The sequence below is a fragment of the Capsella rubella genome, unplaced genomic scaffold (assembly GCF_000375325.1).
Source record: "Capsella rubella cultivar Monte Gargano unplaced genomic scaffold, Caprub1_0 scaffold_1, whole genome shotgun sequence".
NCBI lineage: Eukaryota > Viridiplantae > Streptophyta > Magnoliopsida > Brassicales > Brassicaceae > Capsella > Capsella rubella.
This window is the reverse complement of record NW_006238923.1, coordinates 13,665,251-13,690,149: the sequence shown is the minus strand read 5'-3', so window position 1 is coordinate 13,690,149 and position 24,899 is coordinate 13,665,251. Positions and strand designations below refer to the sequence as shown.

Below are 24,899 nucleotides of genomic sequence, written 5' to 3'. Positions count from 1 at the left end.
ATCTTCCATAGTTCCGATTTTGCATCACCTAACATCTAAAGTCATTAAAACTCCATATAACTCACAAACCAATAACACCCCCTTAGAAGGTTTTAAAAAGTTTTTATAAGGTTTATCAAGAGTTTATAAGGTTTTTATATGGTTTTATAAGGTTTTATATGGTTTTTAGAAGCTTTGATAAGTTTTTTCTATATTTTTTGAGAATGTCTTGGTTTTGAGGTTATATTATATGTAAATACTGTTGACTTTTCAGTTTGTTTTTTGTTATTAGGTTAAGAAGATTGAAGATAGTGGTGTGTACATGGTAAAGATAATGGAAAGCTATGCAATGTCTGAAAGGACTAATGACGAGTTCCTGGAACACAACATTGCAGATATCCGAAAGAAACTTGCGGTTGACATATTTGCTGAATTAGGAAAGACATAGGTTAGTATGAGTATTTTTTTTTTTAATATTGTAGGATTTACAACAGTTTAAAACAGTATTCTAACGTTATTCACATTACCTTGCGTAGGACTATGGATGACTGCTAAGGAGTATGGAGAACTAGGACATATTTTATTTTATTTTTGGAAACTATGTCGATTTGAAAACACTTGTTGAAAATATTATCTTTTGAATACTTTTATCTTTGTTGAAAATATTATAACACTTCAATCATCTTTTAAAACCATTACAAAGAGTTCTCAATGGATTTCCAAGAAAAATACAATATAACACTTCAATCATACTCGTGCTATTTCAATACTAAAACTATAATTGCGTGTTACGCGGTTTATAACCTTGTTTTAAATACAAGGGTTCTTACAAAAGGTTTGTAAACAATTTTGAATTCACTAATAAAGCTTTACAAGGGTTTTAAACGAATTTGAAATACAAAGGTTTTTATAAGGGTTTATTTGTATTTTGAGGATTTTATAAGGGTTTTATACTTGTAAATGTTTAAATACAAGGGTTTTTATAAGGGTTTTAAACTGTTTATGTAAGGCTTCTCACAGAAAAAGAAAAAAAACCCTTTTAAAAGGTATTTTACAAGAAATAGGCCTAAAGCCTAATCTGGATTTTGAGGAAGTTATTTTTTTTTTTCTTTTTACTTATTCTTCGTTATTTCTTTTTCGGTCTGCTTTGTTCTTCTTCGTTCTTCTTTGTTCTTCTTTTCTCTTCGTTCTTCTTTGAATCCCAACCGTTCTTCTTCGTGCTTCCAATTCCTTCCTTGTTTTTCTCCGAAATTGGGGGTTTCATTGTTCATCTTCGCCTGGTTCTCTCTTGGACTTTCGAAGTTAGGGACTGTAAATCAGTTGGGGTTTCATTATCGTTAGTGTTGGTTCACTGTCGCCGTCGGTCAATAGAAGAATTGAGGATTTTTGAGGCGAAAGTGACTAGCATTGTACAGGTTTGCACCAGTTTCCAATTGGGAATGTTGCTTAATAGCACCGTTTCTGTGTGTTTGGTTACCATATAACACCGTTTTTGGATGAGGCACTGTTTTTCAATGTTTTTGGCACTGTAAACTAGAATTTTGGACGAATATACCCCCGCGTGATGAAGGCAAAGCAATTAAATGGAAACTAAATAAGTTCCTACAAAACTAGTTTAAATAATAAAATAAGACAATTAATATTATTATTCCTAACTCTCTTGTTCTTTTTTCCCGAAATTATAAATGGTAAAATAAAAATTTCACCTTTCTCTCTCTCCTTCTTCTTCTTCTTTCTTCGCTTCTGCAATTTTTTTGTTTACACTTTAGGTGTTTGTACCCAACAAAAAATTGAGCCAGTTCGCTCGATTCAGATTCAGGTGAACTATATTTGCTACTTCTCTTTCTTCTTTTTGCTAATAGTCATGAAATTGTAGTCATAATTCCCTTTTTTTTTGTTTTTTTCGGGGTTTACAATTTTCAGAAAAGGGGATATAAAACCTCTTCTCATCTAAGGTGAGTCAATTCGTTTTTTAATGTATGATGCTAAACATTGAATTGATTGAGTGTTCGTACGTTTGTTATTTCGTTCTTCGACGAGATTCAGATTTAATGTTTCTTCCGGAGTTGGGTGTTCGGAAATGGTTGTGTACCTTACATACTAACGTATCATCTTAATCTCTTTAACAAATTTGCTATTTTTTGGTTAATTAAATCTCTGCATTTTCGTTTTTTGAGATTCTCGGTATCTTTGTGATTCAATGTGGCTACCAAATTTAGGAGTTTTTTTTTCCAATAAACTCTATCCACATATATGGAGTCCATGAATTGCTGTCCAAAAAGTTGAAGATCTATGGCAGAGTTCGTTTCGGAGAGTCAATATAAAATACTCAAGCATATTTCCTGAAAATCAAAGACAACATGACTGAAGTTGGCGCAATGACGAATACATTATTTTTGAGTAAGTGTATCTTACAAAGTTTAAAGAAATTGAACAAATACATATTTTTTTAATGTGTATTATTCTTGTTTTTTACTTGTCAAAATTGAGATAAAGTGTATTGGTATTTTGTTAGAGGGCAGCCTAAGACGTTAGGACATGAGTTTTATTACTTAAACGGTAAAACCACTTGATTTTCTGGATTCATAAGAAAAGCTTTCATTTGTTTTGTTGTGGGTTTGATATGGTGAATGTGATGCGATGTGATAGATGCGATACGGTGGATACGATGAGGTGGATACGATACCGTGGATATGATGGGGTGGATGCGATACGGTATCCACAATACATCAAATACGATGTGGTGGCTACAATGTTGGGGGTGTGATGATCCAAATGGTCATGGCTTAAAGCTGAAGGAAATGAAAGAGGTAAGAGAGTAAAGTCCAAAAGAGGGAACATAAAAATGCAGGTTACTATATTCAACATGGGATCGACCGTGGTGCTTATTTTCCAAGCATCGACTGCAAACTCACCCGAGGATTCAAGCAATTCTTCAGATTACAGATTTTGTGTTAAACTCACCCGAGGATTCAAGCAGATTTTTTGTTCTTTTAGGTTTTGCATATTATGTTATGCACAATTACAATATGAACAAATTCTAAAAATATTCGAAAAAGTAATTATGTCGTCTCTACTTGAAGCTAATCTAATCGAATATCCATTGATTCATATCTACTATTTTTTTAATGTTCTGAAACTTTTTATTGAAACATATCATCAACATTTCATTTAGCCCTGAGAAACAGAAAATCAAATAAAAAAACAAAGCCAATGCAGAACTAAGTTTAGTATTATATTAATTTGTGGTTCATGATAATTTTCCATCGAAGAGAAGTGTGTAGATATAGACCTTGAATAACCTAAACAAAGAAGTTTATGGTTTATGAATGTGTTATCGAAGGATCTCTTACAAGCCATGTAAAAAACAAGAATTCCACCATAATTTTACAGTCGTCCGTATCAATGTCATCATCCTTCTCAATTCAGTTGAATTTAACCGCAACCTTAGAGACTTCTATATCAAAACTTTGTTCTTGATAAGTAAAGATAAACTCCATAGTGAATTGGTCATAATTACAGTTTTTTGCAGAAAGCAATATGTCCACAAACCTATAATCCACACATCGTTGTCCACAAAGTTAATGTTTCATGATTATCATTCATATGAGGTTATCTAAAGAACAACAAAGGAAGAGGATAACATATTGAGATCAAAATCCAGAAATTAAAGAACTAAGTAGAACTGGGAGTTGATTGATCTGCACAAACTAGAACTAGGAGTTGGTTGGAAGCCGGAGGAGAACATATGGAAGTTTGAAAAAGACGAATAATGCGGTGGTCACCTGACATTGGTTATTGGAAAACGGTGAAATTGGGGACGACATGTGATACAAGACTTGCCAAGAAAGAGTGATACGAAAATTAGGAGCAGTTTCAAAAGAGTGAGCAGTTGCCGGCGATACGATATCGGCGGTTACGAGTATACACCACAGGACATACGACAAGAGCGATTGCCCCCTGGCGGTTGAGATTGTGCATCCAAGGGTAGAATACGATAGAGAATGACATATGAAATTCTGATAAAACACCAGCAGAGCAGCGCCGAGACGAGTTCTGGAATTAAATGCGTCGGAGGGAGAAACGGCGAGGTTACTCTTAGAAAAACAAAAAATAAAATTTTTTTTGTTTTAGTAAAAACATTAAATTGAAGAAAACAAAAAAAAAAGACAGCTATTAAAAGAGAGAATGAAAATGAGCGAAATATTTGGTTAGTGCAATGGAGGGGTAGAAAAGAGAAAAAACAAGGAGAAAGGGTGTGTGTAGTGGAAACGGTGTTAACATGCAATATCAAACTCGAAAACGGTGTTAGAATGCAAAATTCTCTTTCCAATTTCCAATTTCTAATGTTAGGGTTTTACCTATTTTTTTTTTAAAATAGAATAAATTAGTAAAATCTGAGTTTATGCTTGAAATCGTTATGGGTTTGTTGATTAGGGCTACTCGAAATTGGTAATCGTTATGGTTTCGCTAGGGTTTGACAGTTTCAAGCATAAATTTGGGCAATGAAGGGTTTTTGTAAGGTTTTCATAAAATTTTGGAAAAGTATATATTTTGTATAACATTTTAAAAGGTTTTTAAACAGGATTGTGTGTGAAGGGTTGTAAAAAGATTATTAAAAGTTTTTGATGATGATGAATGTTAACTGCTTATAAGAGTTCTGATATTAATGACTTAACAATTATTTTGCAGATGGATAACAATGACTCAATCCACATCAGATCTACCTAAAGGGATCTATGATGATGGTTCTGAACCAAACATTTCAGCATCTTTTATCCAACATTCAGATTTGAGGTTAGTTCCAAAAGTTAAAGCTGTTTTGAGCAATGAATCGTTCAAAAAGCTTCAAAATTCTTTCCTTGGACATATCATCAAGATTGAAGCAAAAAGCCTCAAATTCTTGGGCAAACTATTTCACTACATTATGATGAGGAGGCTGAAGACAAAAGGAAACAACTTGTGGTTCAGAATCGCTTCACAGCCAACACGTTTCTCCATGAGAGAATTTTTTCTGTCAACAGGTATTTCATATATTTTTGGTTATGATTTGTAGTAGTTGGTTTTAGAAGTGTTTTAAATGATTTTTACATGGTTTTATACAATATGAAAACAGTTAGGTAACGATTTAAAAAGATTTATAAAGCTTTTAAAATGGGTTTAGAAGCTTTTTAAAATGTTTATAAAAGCCTTTTAAAAAGAATTTTTAAGGGTTTATAAGGTTTTATAAGCTGTTTATAATGTTTTTACAAGGATTTCATTTGGTTTTAAAGTATTGAAACGTATGTACAAATTCTTTGAGTATATTGAAAACACTAACCTCGTTGTTTGATATAACACAGGTATTCAATGTGAACAGCTTGATATAGATCAAAGGAGGAAAGGGGACCCGTACAGCTGGACAAAGCGAAAAGATTTGACTCTGAAAAAATTGCAGGCTTATCTGTTTGGTAACCCAGAGGCACCGCCGGGAGAAGATGAGAAGCTTTGTCTTGCAGCGGTCATCCTGACAGAGGCAATACTAATGACGCCTAATTCCACACAGAGTATCCCCTCGTCAAGACTTGAGACTGCATCCGATTTCGAGGCGTATACTTCTTTGGCTTGGGGAAAGGAAGCCTACAACGTCTTAGCAACAAGTATAAGAAGGATGGATGCAAATACGTGGGCGAGAGGCCAATATGAAGTCAAAGGTTTTCCTTTGGCTTTGTTAATATGGGCATTAAGTGTTGTGCCTCTGTTTGGAAGCAAATTTGCTGTATGCAACGACACGTCAAAGTGTGTCTATCCTTCATACTCTAACTGGAAATCATTAAAGCTCCAAAATTCAACGAAATCGTGGATGTCATGGGGAAAACGAAATTTGTAAGTTTTCTTTTCGTGGGTTTTATATGGTTTTTATATAGTTTTTATATGATTTTTATATGGCATCACAAAATGTTGTTTCCTGCAGATTGAAGTGAAAACGATTGTTGGCGACCCGAATCAACATAGCCATTTGGTTATGCCACAGATTGATGAAGACTTCAATGAAGTTGTTAATGTTGTTATCAAAGGATATAGGATGACAATGGAGGAATGGATTCGAGGATCGATCAGTGTTGCTAAAGGAGGACAAGGTCAAAAGAGGCGTGTAAGAGACCCTCATGTTCAAGAACCACCGAAGAAAAACTGAAGAAAATCTGTAAGTGAAAACATTGAGATGCTTCTTGGATTATGTCAAGATATTAACAACAGAATTACAAGATTGGAAAATCATGTTGGAATTGCCAAAGTCAATCAAACACCAAAATGGGGGTTTGAAAACAAAGACCAACCAGCCTCTTTTAGGGCATATATAAGTTTGAAAATGGTTTTTATGAATGGTTTATAATAGTTTTCAATCCATTTACATGAATTTTTAAAAAAAATTAAATGCTTATAGGTACCTGAAGAAGTGAATGATTATCACCAACATGAAGGAAGTGACATCCCTGAGGAGCATTGGTAGGAAAATAATGATAAGGTAAGTATTATTTGTATAAAAACCATATAAAACACTTATATATAACGTTTTTTACAAGAGTTTTATAAGGTTTTTATATTGTTTTTAAAAGGGTTTTAAAAAGAATGTTTACGAAATTATTTCATTAGCGTTTTATAAGGGTTTTATAAGGGTTTTATAAGAATGTTTACAAAAATATTTAATTAGCGTTTATAAGGGTTTTATAAGGTTTTTAAAAGGTTTTTTATAAGGGGATAGGAGAGTTTATTAGCATTTAAAAGGGTTTATAAGGCTTTTACAAGGGTTTTATAAGGGTTTTACAATCATTGTAAATCCATTATAATGTTATAGGTTCCTGAAGAATGAATGATGATCAACCTGATTTGAGAAAGGAAGGAAATGACTTCCCTGAGGAGCATACACAGGATAAAAATGATAAGGTAAGTTTTTTATAAGGGTTTTATAAGAATGTTATAAGAATGTTTATTAGCGTTTATAAGAGTTTTATAAGGGTTTTATAAGAATGTTTAAAAAAACATTTAATTAGCGTTTATAAGGGGTTTTTAAAGGTTTTTATAAGGTTTTTTATTAAGGGATAGGAGAGATTATTAGCATTTAAAATGGTTTTATAACATTGTAAATCCATTATAATGTTATAGGTTCCTGAAGAAATGAATGATGATCAACCTGATTTGAGAAAAGAAGGAAATGACTTCCCTGAGGAGCATACACATGATAAAAATGATAAGGTAAGTATTTCTTGAATATAAAAAGCTTTTTATAAAAACCAAATAAAACACTTGTAAAAAACGTTTTTATAATGTTATAGGTTAATCCTGAAGAAGTTGAAGAAGTGAATGATGATAATCAACATGAGGAGCAACATGATTTGAGAAAGGATAGAAGCGACTTCCCTGATGATTATTCTACCCAAGAAGCATACATAATTTTATCTGATGATGAAGAGTTTATTCATCATTCAGATAATGAAAATGTTAATCAAGAAGAAGAAGCTCCTACACAACAAGAGGCCAGCCAACAAGAAGAAGCTTCTACACAACAAGAAAAGGCCAGCCAAGAAGAAGAAGCTCCTACGCAACAAGGGGCCAGCCAACAAGAAGAAGCTTCTACACAACAAGAAAAGGCCAGCCACCAAGAAGAACCTTCTACACAACAAGAAGAGGCCAGCCAGGAACAGACCAGTTGTAAGTTGTTGAAATTTTTAAAAAGTTTAAATGTGCGTTATAGTTGATCTAAAATACTATATTTTTATATTTGTATTAGTGCCAACACCTTCTACACCGCTGAGTTCACTATCTGATGAAGAAATACAAGGAATCGAGGCAAGAGTCAAAAATTGGGCAATGAAGGGTATTCTAGATATGCTTGCAACATTGCATACAGTAAGTATGTTAAAATCATATATTTGTTTTTATAGTTGCTAAATACTAATGTGATTTGGATGTTCTACATTTTAGATGCTTTGGCCAGGGGCTAAATGGAAAAGAGTCACTGAATCTGAGTTAAAAATGGAACATCATGTCAAAAAGCGATAAGAAATGCAATGTTAATTCTTCATCCTGACAAAGTGCCAACTGATGCCACTGCACAAGTGAAATACCTTGCTAGCAGAATGTTTTCAACATTAAAGGTCAGTAATGTAACTTTTTGATACTTTTGTTTACAATCTTACCGTTATCTAACATGAACTCTTTTTATTGCAGATGGAGAGGGACATATACTTATTATTGAGTTTTCTTTGGGGTGGATCAGTTAGGAAACCTGCTATTTTGGTGATTTGCAACTTGTTAAATGTTATTGAAGATCTTTGAAATGTTAAGAAACTTTAACACTTTATTGTGTTAGTACATTGGTAGGTTGCTGTTTCTTTGTATTCTGCTGCATTTATCTAGTAGATTTTGAAGTTTGTGGTTAATGATATCTATGTTGCAAAGGTGCTAAGGGAATGGAAATTGTTAAACCCCTTGTAAAAACCTTATAAAAACCTTATAATAACCTTATAAAAACCATATTGAAAATGAAAATCATAAAACTTTATACAAAATGGTACTCATAAAAGCAGTATAAAACTCTATAAAAACTTTATAAAAAATGATAATCATAAAATATGATACTAACCTTTGTAAAACATTGTCTAAAGAATAACAAATTCAAGATGAATTAAATAAGGAGTTAGATAGCAGCTACACAACTGGATTTGTTGTGTCCAGACTGGCCACACCTGCTGCATTTGTATGCCTTTTTTTTGTCGTAGACCTTCCATGCTCCCATGAACAACGTATTCTCTTTTTCTTCCGCCTGCCACTAGGTATACGAGTTGAAGGTGGCCGGCTGACGAAATTAGAAATAGTCTCTGGAATCTCCCAATACGTCATATCACCTACTGGGTAAATGCTTTCCGAATATGATAAACGCCACCTGTAATCATATAACTTTCTTATTAAACACTTATAAAAACCGTATAAAAACCTTATAAAAACCGTATAAAAATCGTATAAAACCGTTTAGAAATCATATAAAAACCTTATAAAACATTAAAAAATCTTGATAAACCCTTATAAAAACCTTATAAAAACCTTATAAAACCTGTTATTACCTATCAGTGGAATAAAAATCATCAACAAACATGTTTTCATTGAGATTAACATGTTTTGCAGCAGCGATTGCGTGTGCGCAGGGGAACCTGTCGATATCAAACACACGACATGTGCAACTTCTAGCATCCTAATTCACCACATGCAATTGTTCACCTCCTTTAACCTCAAATATATTTTGATTTACTAGACAGACTTCAAGCCAGCAGGAAGATTCATTATATGAAGAATTCATAATCTGTGACACGTTTGAAGTAACTGCATACGGATGTCGACAGCTCTCTTCTCGTCGTTCATGGAACCATCTTGTCATAATAGAGCGAATTGTATCAAACAAGCATACAATTGGGGTACTCACGTGTCTCTTTCAACAAAGAATTCACAGATTCAGCCAAGTTTGATGTCATAATATTGTACCTATTTGAAGGCGACATTGCACGAGCCCATTTCCGAACATCTACTTGCCAAAGGTACGCTCCCAATTTTTCATCGGCTATGGATATTTGAGCAAAGAGGTACTCAAACGTCTGTGTTGTGTAGGCCCGTGAAGCGTCGTAAAAGACATGAATAAGTGTAGAACCTTTGAAGTTTTTTTCAAGGTTTTTCTGCAAGTGAAAAGTGCAGAGTGCATGATGAGCTTGGGGGTAATTTGCTGCAAGAGCAGATTCAATTGAAGCTGCACGATCTGATACAAAAACCAGATCATTTTCGTCTGGAATAAAGGTCTTCAAACAACGCAAAAACCAGTTCCAAGATGCGTCATTCTGAGAATCTACAACAGCAAAAGCAATAGGATATAGATTAAAATTCCCATCTTGAGCAGAAGCAGCAAGCAAAGTCCCTTTAAACTTTGATTTCAAATGGGCGCCATCAATAGAAATGACTTTCCTCATCAACTTAAAACCTCGAATAGATGCACCAAAGGCAAGAAAAGCATACTTAAACTTATTAGCATAATCTACTTCGATAAAAGTGTCAGTGCCTGGATTCTTCATTGCTACCATGTGGAACCACTTAGGAAGAACCTCAAAAGAATCAGAAGGTAAACCCCTAGCAACTTCTGTTGCATGTTCTTGAGCTCTCCATGCTTTTAAGTACGACACCCCAACTCCATGATCCTTTCTGAAGATTTCTATTAGTTGCTTGGGTCTGAGTGGAAGCTTTCCTCCTTCAAAATGGTTGCTAACCATTCCACCCAATGTCTTTGCATCTGCTTGACGATGATTTACATTCCTTAATGTAGAGTCACAACTATGCAGTCTAATATATTTTCGAATGATAAAACCATCTGATCCTTTAACTCTAATAGCACGTAACTTCCAATTGCAATTTTCATCAATTCAATTCAGAACATATCTCTTGTTGTCCGACTTCTTAGTCTGAAACTCAAAACTTTTTTTCAGCGCATACATCCGCAGCTGAGTAGTCATTTCTTTTTTGCTTTTGAATAACTTTCCGCAAAACAAAGAACCAACATCAAGTAGAGCAGGAGAATTGGGCATTGTCGGAACCTGAAAGTTCAAATTCAGTATCCTAATACATCTATGCATTAAAATTACAAAAGCTTTTAAAAGCATTTTATACGATTTTTAATAGATTTTTAAAAGGGTTTTAAAAGCTGTTTATAAGGATTTTAAAAGATTGTTATAAGGACTTTACAAGAACCAAGTTGTTTTCAAACTAACTTATAAACATTATAAGGTTACCTTATCTAAAGTAGTAGATTACCTGAGTACGATTTGGCCAAGAAACATCAGTAGCCCAAAAAGAAGTTGTTTGGTTAAGTATCACCGGCTGCTGATTAATGATAGTAGACGTTCTTGGTTCCTCAGCGGAAGTAAAAAGACCAGCAGTAGCAGCAAAAGGATTAGGCATTGTCGGAACCTGAAACTACAAATTCAGTATCCTAATAAATCTAGTCATTAAAATTACAAAAGCTTTTAAAAGCCTTTTATACGATTTTTAATAGAATTTTTTTAAAAGGGTTTTATAAGGACTTTATAAGAACCATGTTATTTTCAAACAACTTGTCTTGTTTATAATGTTTTAAAATGGTTTTACATGATTTTTATAAGGTTTTCAAAAGTTTTAAACAGTATTTTTAAAAGAGGTTTACTTGAGAATGAGAAGCAGAAGATACATCGCTTGCAACAAACTGATATGAGCTAGTTTGTCCTGAAAAATAAAGACGTAATAAGTTAATAATGATTTGAAACAATATTTTTTTTAAAGGGAATTTCTAAAGTAGTAGATTACCTGAGTACGCTTTGGACAAGAAACATCAGTAGCCCCAAAAGAAGTTGTTTGGTTACATATAACTGGCTGCTGATTAATGATAGTAGACGTTCTAGGTACCTCAGTAGAATTAAAAAGACCAGAAGTAGCAGCAGGACGATTAGGCATTGTCGGAACCTGAAAGTACAAATTCAGTATCCTAATAATAGATGAGTTTTCAAACAACTTGTCTTGTTTATAATGTTTTAAAAGGGGTTTAAATGATTTTTATAAGGTTTTCAAAAGTTTTAAATAGTATTTTTAAAAGAGGTTTACCTGAGAATGAGAAGCAGAAGCTACATCGCTTGCAACAAACTGATATGAGCTAGTTTGATCATGAAAAATAAAGACGTAATAAGTTAATAATGATTTGAAACAATATTTTTTTTTAAAGGGTTTTTCTAAAGTAGTAGATTACCTGAGTACGATTTGTACAAGAAACATCAGTAGCCCCAAAAGAAGTTGTTTGGTTACATATAACTGGCTGCTGATTAATGATAGTAGACGTTCTAGGTACCTCAATGGAAGTAAAAAGACCAGAAGTAGCAGCAGGAGGATTAGGCATTGTCGGAACCTGAAAGTACAAATTCAGTATCCTAATAATAGATGAGTTTTCAAACAACTTTTCTTATTTATAATGTTTTAAAAGGGTTTTAAATGATTTTTCTAAGGTTTTCAAAAGTTTTAAACAGTATTTTTAAAAGAGGTTTACCTGAGAATGAGAAGCAGAAGATACATCGCTTGCAACAAACTGATATGAGCTAGTTTGATCCTGAAAAGTAAACAGGCACTACGATTATAATGAGTTGTAACAGTTAGAAAGAGTTCACTACAGTCACTAAAGATTGTAATGATTTATAAGCAAAATTAAGAAAGAGATCAATAAAATATACCTGCTCAACTATGACACAATTATCCTCTCCAGAAACACATAGATGAATACTTTGTGTTTGTGCAGAAATTCTCATAAACGTTGCCAGTTGCCTATCATTTCTAATAAAAATTGGATGACTACCTAGTGTTGCAGTCATAGAAGGCAACTGAAAACTAAGCTTTAGAGAGTGTTTCTGATTATCAATTGCAAAATCTTCATAAAGAATTTTGACCAAATCACTAAAACTAGTTCTCTCATCAATGCTAATCAGATAAACTCCCCTCTCATCATCAATTTCAAATTCCCATTTAATATTATGCTTCAACTTCCATAATCCACAAACTGAATACAGTTCAAGCATCTCTAATAAGTGCTGCGAAAACAAAGCAATATCACAATGAAAACGTGGTCAGTAAATGAATTATAAGGATTTTAAATGGATTTTAAAAGGTATAAGAATAGAAACAACAATGAGAAAAATCCTTCAAAATTCAACCACAGATAACAACAAGTACATCGAAGAAGAACAAAATTGGTTGAAAAAGTGATGAGATCTAATCAAGTAGTGATCAGATCTGGGAAACGAACCAGGAAATATGTAATTAAGAAACGAAGGCGATAGAGAGAAGAGACGAAGGCGATGCCGAGAAGAGACGACGGTGATATATTGTGTTTTTATCGGTTTTAAGTCTTTCTTTTCTCTTTCATTTTATAACTTTTATTGAGTCAAAGTATGTTTTTAGAGTCTTTTAGTCCATTATAGAGTCTTTACAGGTTTTAGGTTGCTTTGGAATAAAACAAATTGTTTTGGGATGGAAACACACATTTGGAGATGCATATTCAAGTAGAAGTGTCAGATGTTTGAGATCATATGGATACCTTTCCACCATTAGATCTTTCTCATAGTTTAACACAAGATAAAGACAGATGTTAGCTTTCATTGGCAAGTGATATCAAGGAAATCTAACGGTACATTAAAGAGTTACACCCGATTTCGTGAAGACAGGTCATTCTGCTGAGTTGTTGAAGCTGATGCAGAAGTAAAACCTGGGAGCAATAGACCGATCGGTCTAACATTTGGCTCGATCGGTCCCTTACCTCTGACGCAGATTTTGGCCCATATTCGATCCGAAACAGATCCAACTCGTCTCCTATTGTTTTTATACCCTAGGCTCGACTTTTAGCAGCTATCCTTGATATTTTTCAGTTCTAAACATTGTTCTTTGGTTTCTAAACAATTTTGGGAGAAGAATTCATCCTCTTGACACTTGGAGAAGATTTCTAAACCCTTTCTTATTATATTTGCAATTTCATTATGTTTTCTTTCATATCTATTTGCTTTGTTTCAATTGCTATGGCTGAGTAGTCTCTTAATTGGGTTTTAGGGTTTCAAGTAGGAGAATTCAATGATTTGATGGATTAGATGTCTTAGGGAATTCTTAAATCATTAGGTTCTTCAATTTACATGTTCTCAATGCTAGAATAGGATTGATCACCCTGTTTTAGAACTTAGGCTTTTATGTGTTTCAGAGATGTTCGGTAAAATGCCTGAATGAATGTAAATTGAGCATAGTATTTCTAACCTGCGAGAGTTGATGTTAGAATGCTTTGTGAACCAAATGAACCTGTTTAATAATGCGAATTTGGCTAGGAAATTACAAATGAGAGTTAGTAATTGAATAGTTGAATTTAGTGATTAATGTCTTGAGAGAGAATTGGTCTAAATTTCTGTTCATGTTCAAGAACGGTTCTTCATGTTTGAATTCCTTATTGCCTTTTATTTGTTATTCATTGATTCTCTGAAAATACCCTGCAGCCCAATGTCTTTAATTCATAAGTTTAATCTCTTTATTTGCATTTTTATTTACAAAAACTGAAAACCAAACAACAAGTCTTTTCCGCTTTAGCTGATAACGAGTCTCGAAAGTCTTTAGTGTACTATTGCTCCTTATGATCGATCCCGCATATACTTTACTTCGGTTAAGTTATCGGGTTAAATAACCTTGTAATCACACGGCGACGCCGAGAAGAGACGACGCGGATGCCAAGAAGAGACGACGGCGAGAGTCGACGACGGTGAAGAGACGAAGGCGATGCCGAGAAGAGACGACGCCGATGGAGAGAAGAGACGACAGCGACGCCGAGAAGAGACGACGCCGATACCGAGAAGAGACGACGATGATAGTCAATGACGGTGAAGCTTCGAAACGAAACGGCGAAGAAAGGAGAAGAGAAAGGAGAAGAGAAAGGAGAAACTGTGTTTAGGTCATTTAGGAGGGTAAAATTGTCTTAAAAGTTTTTAAGAGGGTATATTTAAAAATGCTCCCCCTATAGAGGTATTTTTAAAAAGAGATACCCCAGGAGGGGTATATCTAAGAAATTCTCTATAAACAATCCGTTAAAAAATATAATCATATTTATGTAAACTCAAATCCATTCAATCATATTTGTGTACAATATAATTATTTTTAAATTTTAATAATTAATGATACTTTAATTTTAATATATTAATAATACTTTAATTTTAAATTTTTTTAATAGTACTTTAATTTTAATAATACTTTAGATTTTGATTATTTTTTAATATTTTTAACATTCTATAACACTTAAATTAATTATTATGATATTTTAAGATTTTTTTAATATTTATAATATTTTAAACTATAAAAAAATAATTTATAATATTTTGAAAGATTTTAAAATTTTTAATTTTCTTAAATAAAGAACCGGATTAAACTAAATAATTTTTTTTAATTTGAATGTGTGTGAAATCAAACTTCCTGCTCATTTGTAGTTGGAAGAATATTAGTGCTATTGATAATGGTTTTGAACTATTATCTAAATTTGTTTTCTTATTTAGACGTTGTACATATGTTTCTTCCTGTACATCTGTTTTCAAAATTTTAAATTGCAAAATTTACAAAAAATTTGTATTTTTATTATACATATGTTTTATGTAATAATATAAATCTAAAACAAATAATTATATAAATATATTGGAGAGAGATCCGATTTATTAGACATAGATTTTAAGAAATTTTTGATGTGATAAATATTTGTTTCCAAGTTTGCGATTTGCTTTTGATTTAATTACAAAATATATTTTTAAGCTTTACTATTAATTTGAATGATAAATTTTTAATTATGCAAATAATATAAAATAAAAAGTTACAACCCAAAATAGATTTTAGTACAAAATATACTTCAAAAATGTATATATAAATTTTCTTATGTATTCCATTTTTTAAACTTAAAATGGGAAGTGCCATTTGTACCACAGTATTTTATGGAGTATCATATTGCTGTTAAATGGCATGGGTCGAAAGAACGCAACTTGTAACACCCCGACCGCCCACCTCTCTTAATAGGCCTCACGTCTTCTCACTAGGCCTATGAGCCCATAAATATCCGACGGTCAATTTGCTACGTTGGAGAGGCTTAAATACTTGTTTACCGTTCCTACAAATCACCACATGATGTTTCCCTGTGGTTTGGTCTCACTCACACGGTTCCGACAATCACTTCCTGGAAGATCACCCATCCTATGACTACTCCAGCATAAGCACGCTTAACTCTGGAGTTTTCTCAGGACCCTTGACCGAAAAGATAAATGCACTTTGGTGATATAGGTGGCCAATTAATTCATTCAAGCCTAACCGCAAATTGGGGTCTCACAATCTCACCCACAAACAGACCGCAACACCCTTGTTGCGCACAATGATCGTCACCCCCTAACAGTGTGAGCCCACCATTTTGATAAACTACCAGATCCAAGATTCATTGACTCAAGCAGTTGGAGAGGCATGGGGAGTAAGTCTAGACACATAGGGTGAGGTAGAACTTGACTTAACTGGGGACTCGAGTGGGAAATCGATTGAAGAGGTCGAGCTCCCCTTAAGCTGCCTTCATTTGTTTCCAAAAATCTGTGTTAGACCCATTTACACCCTTAGAAACTGATGCCTTAGTGTGATGATTGCTTTCTTCATTCCAGAAGGTCTCGGTATCAATTCTTTACTTCCTTATAGCATCCTTGATGTGAATCTTCATCTTGAAGTTAACACCCAAATTGAGGTAGATTATCCCTCTTCTAACATCTATTATTGCTCCAGCACTAGCTAAGAATGGTCTTCCCATGATCAATGGATCTTGAGGCTCTTTGTCCATCTCCAAAACAATTAAGTCAGTTGGTACCTCCATCTTACCAATCTTTACTAGAAAATCCTCCATTATTCCTTGTGGCATTCGAACGATTCCATCAGGTTCTTTTAGGTTCTTAGGAATGTCATCCCTTGGGACAATAGAAATGTGCTCATAGTTGAATTCTCTTGTTCCTTCCTTTTCCAAGGCATGTTCTTGCACAACCTTTTCTGATTCCTTTTTGAATTTTGCAGGGAATGGGAGTGGGGGTCTGTATGGAGGAGGGATAAAGCGTGATGTCTTCTCTTCTAATAAGACTGGCTTTTCAAGTGCTGCTAGATTAACTCGATTTGCCACTTGATTGGAAACTCGAGTTGCAAATTGAGTTTTCTGGTCGGATTGATCTTCTAGAGCAGTTTGGGACTTTTTAAAAAGAAATCCTCCCCATCTTGTTCATCACTGTCCTCAGGGATTAACTTATGGGTTGGAAGATCACGTGGCGCTTCAAAATCAAGAACATGGGCAGTTGTAAATTTCGTGGCATTGATGATTGATGGTCCTAGGAGTTCAACTGAAGAAGTAGAAGTAACATGTTCTTCCAAATATGCAGGCTTGAATATGGAAGTTCTTGTGTTGCTGAGCTCATCGAACATCCTAGTCATTTCAGTTGACCATCAACTTGCAGCTGTAGAATCTGTTGCAACATGTTCTTCAACTGAAAAATCTTCAGCAGGGGCAATCCAAGGTGCTGGATGTTAAAAACCATATTGTAGAGCCAAAAGTTGATGATAGCCATCTTGAAACTGATAAGAAGGTGTAGTGACTTGCATTGGGTGGTGCTTGTAGTGAATAATCCTCATGAACTAATCCAGCGGATACATTTGAGGTATGTGAGCAGAGGTGAGACACGGTCGAGCTATGAGCAGACTAGATCGGGTTCGGTATAACTCGATCGGGTTGGTTGGTCGGGCTCGAGTGGTTGTACCTGGAGCCCAGAAAGACAAGTAGACAAACAATCAAATTAGTAATTGAAGTAAAAAGAACTTTATCTTGAAACTGTTGTAATCCTAATTGGAACAAAAAAAACACCCAAATGGCAGCGACGCCAAATTGAAACAGGTCTTTTTGTACCCTTGGAGTTCAATTACCCCAGTGCAATTTAGTACAAGGGGCTTAATCGATCCAAATGAGTGTGTTGTAAACAAGCAAGATATAACAGAACTATCAAGTCAAGCCAAGCAGTTGAAAGTTTGGGATCATCAACTGAAATGCATAAAAGTAAACTACAGAATGATAAGCTAAAGGAGCTAAGAACTATACTAAGGATAAACTAAGCAATATAAGAACTACAAATGCAATAATAAAGTAGTAAAGATAAATAAGTAACAATCAGGGAATAAAAGGTCTCAAGGATGGGGTTAATGGGTTAATGAATCCTCTTAATCTCATTGGACTGCTTAACATGCTCAACAGATCTAATCCTAGACAATGAACCACTTAACCTAATCAGTTCAATCTCTTGGCAAAGATTATCAAATCTAACGCACTTCCTAATCTCAACTTTCATTGATGGAAACATAAAATAGATAGACATAAAGAACAAACTCATTAATGTCAATCTACTCCTTAACAGCCAATCTCTTGGGTAAGTAAATAGATCTCTAACATTAGTGGATCAGACATTCCATTTGAACACTTTTTGGGTGCTGGAATGTCTAAGATCTAATCTCACATGGTTAATACAAAGACTAGCAATTAAAAATCTCCTAATCCAAAAGGGATATATTGAAATATAAGCTTAAACACCCCTAGAGACTAAGATTCGTCACTAACCTATCCCATCCTCAAAACCCTAGAAAACTACTCAGATCTGGAATTCATCACCAAGAACAAAAACCCATAAATCTTTAAATCTTGCATAACTAGATATATAATGATCTAAGGAGCAAAACAATACAAAGAAGCAACTCCAAAAACTCAATAGATAAAAAAATATTAAGATTACAAGTTTCTGGAAATATTTGGTGGCTACAGAGAAAAACCCTATTGAAACTCGACTTTTTCTCTTAATGACCCAAGGTCTCTACTTATACTAAGTTCTAGAAGCTCTAAAACACAAAAAGACAAATTATAAAGTCGGTTTGAGGTGAGCTCGGTCGAGTGCATGTTGGCTCGTTCGGGTCCATCCAATGCTCGATTGGTTTCCTTTGGAATGTTCTTGATTAAGTGCGGATCTCTAGATCAAGAATTACTAGTTAACCAATCCTTCCTTAACAAGGCTCAAGACTTCGATGAAGCTATATTGATCGGACTTCAGGTCAAGTATCAGATCTGGAAAATGGAAACACTTGAAAGTGGAGTGCTCAAAGGGTATTTTCATTTTTTTGAAGTCTCTTATTGTCGCTTAAACCATTTCTCGCAGTAGGAGGTCTGCCATCACCGCTTTTGTTACCATTTTGCGTCGGAAATCAATGAAATATGGTTTTTTTTTTTTTTTTTGGTCAAACAGCTTATATTAGCCTTAAGCAACGTTTTGGGTACAGAGAAGAGCAGATTTTGCCAAGGCATCAGCTTGGCGATTCAAAGATCTAGGAATGAAATTGAAAGAACAGTAATGAAAACTCAAAGATAAATCGAGGATATCGTGGAGAATCCCGTGGAGCTCCTTGGACAGAGACACCGATTGAAGAGCTTTGACTAGATTTAACGAGTCGGAAGCGAAGAAGACGTTGAGAAGATCCGATTCAATTGCAACTCGGACTGCTTTGTCTTTGGAGAGGACTTGATATTCCAGATCGATGAATGCCAGTTGAAGTTGCTAATGGGGTTTGGGATCGGGTTTGATGGGTTCTCAGCGGCCTCCAAAGCGTTAATAGCCTCAAAGTAGCCAGATTTTGCAGAATAGAGGCTAGACGAATTTGGGAGCCAAGCCCAAGAGTCTAGTGCTCCTTGTTTATTAGGTCGAAGCTGCAATATTTCTTGGGCGTATGCAGGGATGGTTTTCAAAATAAGACTCATGTTCCATTCTGTAGATTCAGGGAGGAGCAGATCCGATACTTTAAGGTCTAGGATCTCTTGGGGGGGGGGGGGGGGGCGGTATTGGTCTCTGTGGGGTTTGGAGAGACAGCCAGAGGCTATCCCACACAAATATGGTATTCCCAATTCCAATAATCCTACCAAGTTTGGGTTTCAGTAAGTCTCTACCAATATAAATACTCTTCCATCCATGGGAAGCAGAACTTGGCACATGGCTGTCAAGGAAATCACAAGAATTACAGTATTTTCCCAGGAATACCTTTGCAAGGAAACAAGTAGGCTTTGTAAAAATTCTCCAACTAAGCTTTGCTAGGAGTGCATCATTAAAGCTTTTGATATCTCTGAAGCCAAGGCCGCCATTCCTGAAAGATTTAGTCATTTTATTCCATGAGATCCATCACATTTTCATTTGCCCTTTGTTGGAGTCCCTCCAGAATCTTGTGAGTGCTGATTGGATGCGGTCATAGAGGGAAACTGGAAGTTTGAAGCAAGTCATGGTGTAGGTAGGCATAGAGGCTAGTACAAATTTGAGAAGGGTCAGTTTTCCAGCAAATGATGAAAACCTTGAGGACCAACTGATGGCTCTTTGTTTGATCCGGTCAACAATCATGCTGAATAAACCCTTCTTCTTTCGAGCAAAAAGTTCAGGTAAGCCTAAGTATTTGCCTTTTCCTCCTTCTTTATGGATATTCAATATCCTGTTAACTTTGTCTCTGGTCACCTTCTTTGTAGTGGCTGAAAAGATGATAGAGGACTTCTCTTGATTTATTTTTTGGCCTGAAGATTCTTCATACTTTTAAAGTATATTAGCCAATTCACGACAGGTCAGACCTACAGAAGCACATGGTGTCATCTGCAAAGAGGAGATGATTCACTCTAGGACTGCCTTTTGCCACCCCAATTCCCAGCAGGATGCCCTAATCTTGAGCTTTGTGGTAAAGACCAGACAAGACTTCGATACACAGAATGAAGATATAAGGAGACAAAGGATCTCCCTGTCTAATACCTCTTTCAGGTAAAATCAGCCCCTTTGCTTGTCCATTTATAAGGTAGGGATAAGACACAGTAGTAATGCATTGCATGATCCGCTGTATCCATTAGCTATGAAAACCCATCTTTTCCAGAACTGCTTAGATAAAATCCCACTCTAATCTATCATAAGCCTTGCCCTGGCGACCTTCCTGATGCAGCGTTTTTCAAAAGTGACAACCCTCTATTACCCGGATCTATTATCCAGATCTCAACCTATCCGGCTTTTATCCAGTGGGCTTTTCATGGATATTGGGTTCTTCAGCCAAATTATGAAGCAAGATAATGGGTTTCCTTCTCCCAAATCTGGTTTTCTCAACTTGATTACTATCTCTCCAAGATCCTCCGACTCGTCTCTGGTATATCTCCTCACCTGTTATTTTCTTACTGTTTTTAAACTTATTTAACCCTCTAAAACCCTCTCCCCTGTGTGTGAAGAACCCATTGATAAGCATGTAACTGATTACCCCTGCAAACCCTCCCCCTTACCATGGATCGAAGAATACCCTATCACTCAGAAGGAAAAGGTATCTTAGAAGAGTTTGCCCCTCCCCTAAGGAAGAGAATAAGAGCACCAGACCTTGACACCGCTGAACTCATTGAGGCAAATGCCCTTACCCTCATGGGTAGACTCACTAACCCTACAGCCCAAAGACTGTGGTCCCTCTTTCCCTTCCTAGCAAACAGGTGGAATCTAAGAGGAAAGGCCACCGGATCAGACCTAGGAAGAGGTTGCTTCCAATTCTCTTTTGAGTTTGAAGAAGACATGTAGAAAGTTCTTGACAACATGCCTTACCATTTTGACCAATGGGTGGTTATCTTACAAAAATGGGAACCGGTGATTTCTGACTCCTTCCCATCCCTTATACCTTTTTGGATTGAGCTGCTAGGTCTACACAAGCACTATTGGCAAGAAGAAATGCTGCAAGCAGTCGGAGAGGTATTCGGTGAAGTTTTAGAAACAGAGATCACTTCCTCTTGAGTCAAGATCAAAGTCCTGCTAAATAGACTCCAGCCTGTACTCAAGGAAACAGTAGTTGAGTTCTCTAATGGAGGTGAAGCTCTTGTAAGCCTGAGTACAAAAATCTAAAAAACCACTGTCGACATTGCCAAATACTTACCCATGAAAAGAAAGACTGCCCTGGCCTCCAGAGCCATAATGAACAACCAACAAAACCCTCAGAGCCATCTAACCAACCAAGCTCTCTTGTGGGATCTAGAAATTACTACACCCCTTGAATCACAGGAGTTATCCAATCCAACCTCAAAGAAAGATATGCAATGGAGATCTAAGACTTCTTCACCTGCTCAATCTGTCCAAGAAACCTCTGGCTCTTCAAGAGCTAGGAGACCACCCCTGGAAAGAATTATTTCAAGCCATGATCCAGTAACTCCCCCACCCACTCTTTTAGACATTGCTGCAACAAGTAGTAGACCCAAACTCCACAGAACTCTTTCCCCGGGAGAAGGTCTATCAAAAGAACAGATACTGGGTGAACTTCGAGAGGTCACTGTCCAATATACCTCATGTGTTGACGTTGTTGAGAGTGCGGCTAAGACGATGAGAGTTATCCAGGGAAAAGCAAGAAATATGATGTCTACCACTAAAGATGGTATCCTAGCTGCTGAAATTTCCCAAAGTAAGGCGTTTTCTCTGCAATCTCCAAACCTACCTGTCACCAATATCATCACCAAGGAAACCCTAAAGGAAAGTTATCAGGGACCGGTCCTACAAACTGAACCTATACCAAAACAAGGTCGGGGAAGACCACCTCTTGCAAAACCGTCAGCTAAATCAAGTAACAAGTTAATGGGAGCAAACTCACAGAAAAGAAATCTAGCAATGGGATCCCCTAAGAAAGTGCCAAGCCAAAGAAGCCAAATCCAAAGAAAGGAACTCCTACCTGGTTCTTCTTCGGGAAAAGATACCAATGTTTCAAGGGCTCAGCAGGAGGATGGTGGCTACACAAACCAAGACAAGTCAAAAGCTCAAAAAGGAAGTCCTCCAAAGACAAAGCTAATCCCTGCAACAAAGAAGAATGGGGTGGAGTTTCAGAAGCCACAAACCCATCTTCTTAAGGGTATTGAGCTGGAACTGTTGTGGGTTGAGGAATCCCATAACAGGCCAGAGATTAAGGGAAATCAAAAGGAAAATTTTCCCTGATATTTTATTCCTCATGGAGACAAAGAACAACTCTGAATTTGTGCTTCAACACCTCGAATGGATGGGTTATCCAAACAGCTTCCTTGTTCGCCCTGATACTCCTAACTCTGGTGGTCTTGTGATTTTCTGGAAGCAAAATGTAGAAATTGAGATCCTGAGATCAACTCAGAATTTTATTGATACAAAAGTGAAAGTCAAAAGGAAAACCTTCTTTTCTACATTCTTGTATGGAGAACCCGATGCTTCAAAGAGATCCCATGTATGGGAACACGTTAGCTATGAATAAATCTATGCCTTGCTTCATTATTGGTCACTTTAATGAGATCATTAATAACAGTGAGAAAGTAGGTGCCCCAACAAGATCTGAAGGTTCTTCTACTGATCTCAGATCATTTATGTCTAGCTGTGACCTCTTTGACCTTAAACCCTCTGGCAACTTCCTCTCGTGGAGAGGAACGAGACACTCTCACCTAGTCATATGTCGACTGGACTAGGCTATGTCAAACAATGAGTGGACTATTGCTTTCCCCTCTGGTCGCAGCGAATATTTAAGATCTGATCACCGCCCCTTAGTTACTTCCTTTGACCCTATAAGGAAAAAAAAGGAAAGGCCTCTTCAGATATGATAGAAACTTAAAGGGCAATCCTGTAATCAAGGATATAGTACGCAAAGAATGGAACGCTCACCCTCTTTCTTCTGTGGATGAAAGAATTAGTGCATGCAGATCTGCCATTATTACCTGGAGCAAGGAACATCATAGAAAAGGACAGCTGGAAATCAATTCCCTTAGACTTGCCCTAGAGGAAAAAATGAGCAATAAAGGAGATACAAGAGAAGATCATTAGAATCAACCAGAACCTCTCCAAAGCTTATTAGCAAGAAGAATCTTTTTGGAAACAGAGGAATAGACAACTCTGGTTGGCCCTTGGAGATAGAAACTCTGGTTATTTCCACGCGGCTACAAAAGGAAGACGGGCTGTTAACAATATCTCAGTTATGGAATCTATGAATGGAGTCCCAGTGTTTGAAATACTGGATATTGTCAAAGCTATCACTGATTACTATCAGCAAATCTTTACCTCTCATGCGGGAGACAGAATCTCCTTGATTGCCTCAGCCATTAAACCTTGCATTTCAACAACCATGAATGCACCTCTTATAGCAATGCCCACCGATGAGGAAATCAGGAAAGCATGATTCTCCATCCATCCGGATAATGCCCCCGGACCAGATGGATTCCCTGCATGTTTCTTTCATTCAAACTGGAGTAATATAGGCCCAAAGATCATTGCGGAAGTCCAATCTTTCTTCATCTCAGGAGAGTAACCGGGAAGAATTAACCACACTCATGTGAGGCTTATACCCAAGATTACAAGCCCTCAGAAGGTCTCTGATTATAAGTCTATTGCGCTATGCTCAGTATACTACAAGATCATCTCAAAGCTTCTAACTAAGCGCCTCCAACCTATTCTCCAGTCTTGTATTTCAGAAAACCAGTCAGCCTTTATACCGCAGAGAGCAATAACTGATAATGTGCTAATATCACATGAAACTTTACACTATCTTAAAACCTCTAAGGCTCAGAAAAGGTGTTTTATGGTAGTATCTATGAAATATGCTTATGTTGTTTTTTTGAATAGGAATGTGCTTATGTTGTTTACATCTATGTAATGTGATGATGAATTTTAAGTTTTAATATTTTGTTTACTTAAAAAGGCTAAGTTATGATATGCCTTTTAATTCTTTAAGACTAAGTTATTTTACGCCTTTCTCTACAATACGACTGAGTTAAGCCATGATTTACATCACGGTTGAGTGGTATGACCCATTTGACATTACAGCTGACTTATGAATTAAATATCGGCTGACTTAAGACTTACATATCGACTGACTTCTGTAATGCTTTATAATACGGCTCACTTATGTTAGGAGTTACATTGCAGTTGATTTATGCTATGATACATTACAATTTCCTTACATTATTTCCACGTGGAAAAAAATTGAAATCCACATCATTTTGTACTTTTATCTCTCTCCATGCCACAATAAAAAGAGAGCGAAACTGATTATTTCACTATTCAATACTGAAAAAAATCCTCTCTTTTTAAGCGCTGCCGTAGAACTAACTCTAGTTGTAGTTGATTCTCTCTCTCTATCTCGTCTCTTTTAACTTAATGTATTACTATGGCCGAATATCTCTCTCTCTCTCCCTCTCTCTCTCTCTCTCTCTCTCTCTCTTTCTCTCTCTCTCTCTCTTTTCTCTCTCTCTCTCTCTCTCTCTCTCTCTCTCTCTCTCTCTCTCTCTC

At 35.9% G+C, this 24,899-nt stretch overlaps 2 protein-coding genes, 2 long non-coding RNA genes and 1 pseudogene across 6 annotated transcripts in view; all 5 read left to right on the top strand.

Annotated features, from left to right (window-relative positions):
• LOC111832665 overlaps positions 1 to 588 on the top strand; it is a 9,508-nt gene extending 8,920 nt beyond the window's left edge. The window contains exons 7-8 of the mRNA XM_023790302.1: positions 272 to 427; positions 516 to 588. The gene's annotated coding sequence lies outside the window, so the exon portion shown is untranslated. The remainder of the gene's footprint in view (positions 1 to 271; positions 428 to 515) is intronic.
• A 1,171-nt stretch (positions 589 to 1,759) lies between these two features.
• On the top strand, positions 1,760 to 3,090 carry LOC111828616. 3 transcript variants are annotated; one of them, XR_002832426.1, is made up of 4 exons: positions 1,760 to 1,798; positions 1,903 to 2,379; positions 2,495 to 2,538; positions 2,629 to 3,090. It is a non-coding gene; the product is annotated as an uncharacterized LOC111828616 (long non-coding RNA). The 3 variants fall into 3 exon arrangements; XR_002832424.1 differs by lacking the exon at positions 1,760 to 1,798 and having other exon boundaries at positions 1,883 to 2,379; XR_002832425.1 differs by lacking the exons at positions 1,760 to 1,798; positions 2,495 to 2,538 and having other exon boundaries at positions 1,883 to 2,379.
• A 3,735-nt stretch (positions 3,091 to 6,825) lies between these two features.
• Positions 6,826 to 7,715, top strand: LOC111832387 (chromatin assembly factor 1 subunit FSM-like). The gene is made up of 3 exons (XM_023788695.1): positions 6,826 to 6,903; positions 7,123 to 7,212; positions 7,293 to 7,715. The coding sequence occupies exons 1-3, from the start codon at positions 6,826 to 6,828 to the stop codon at positions 7,713 to 7,715; spliced, it is 591 nt and encodes a 196-aa protein (XP_023644463.1).
• Positions 7,716 to 7,774: 59 nt separating this feature from the next.
• LOC111828675 lies at positions 7,775 to 8,256 on the top strand. Its single transcript, XR_002832477.1, has 3 exons — positions 7,775 to 7,866; positions 7,942 to 8,114; positions 8,188 to 8,256. It is a non-coding gene; the product is annotated as an uncharacterized LOC111828675 (long non-coding RNA).
• A 12,662-nt stretch (positions 8,257 to 20,918) lies between these two features.
• Positions 20,919 to 24,899, top strand: part of LOC111832386 — a 9,206-nt pseudogene continuing 5,225 nt past the window's right edge.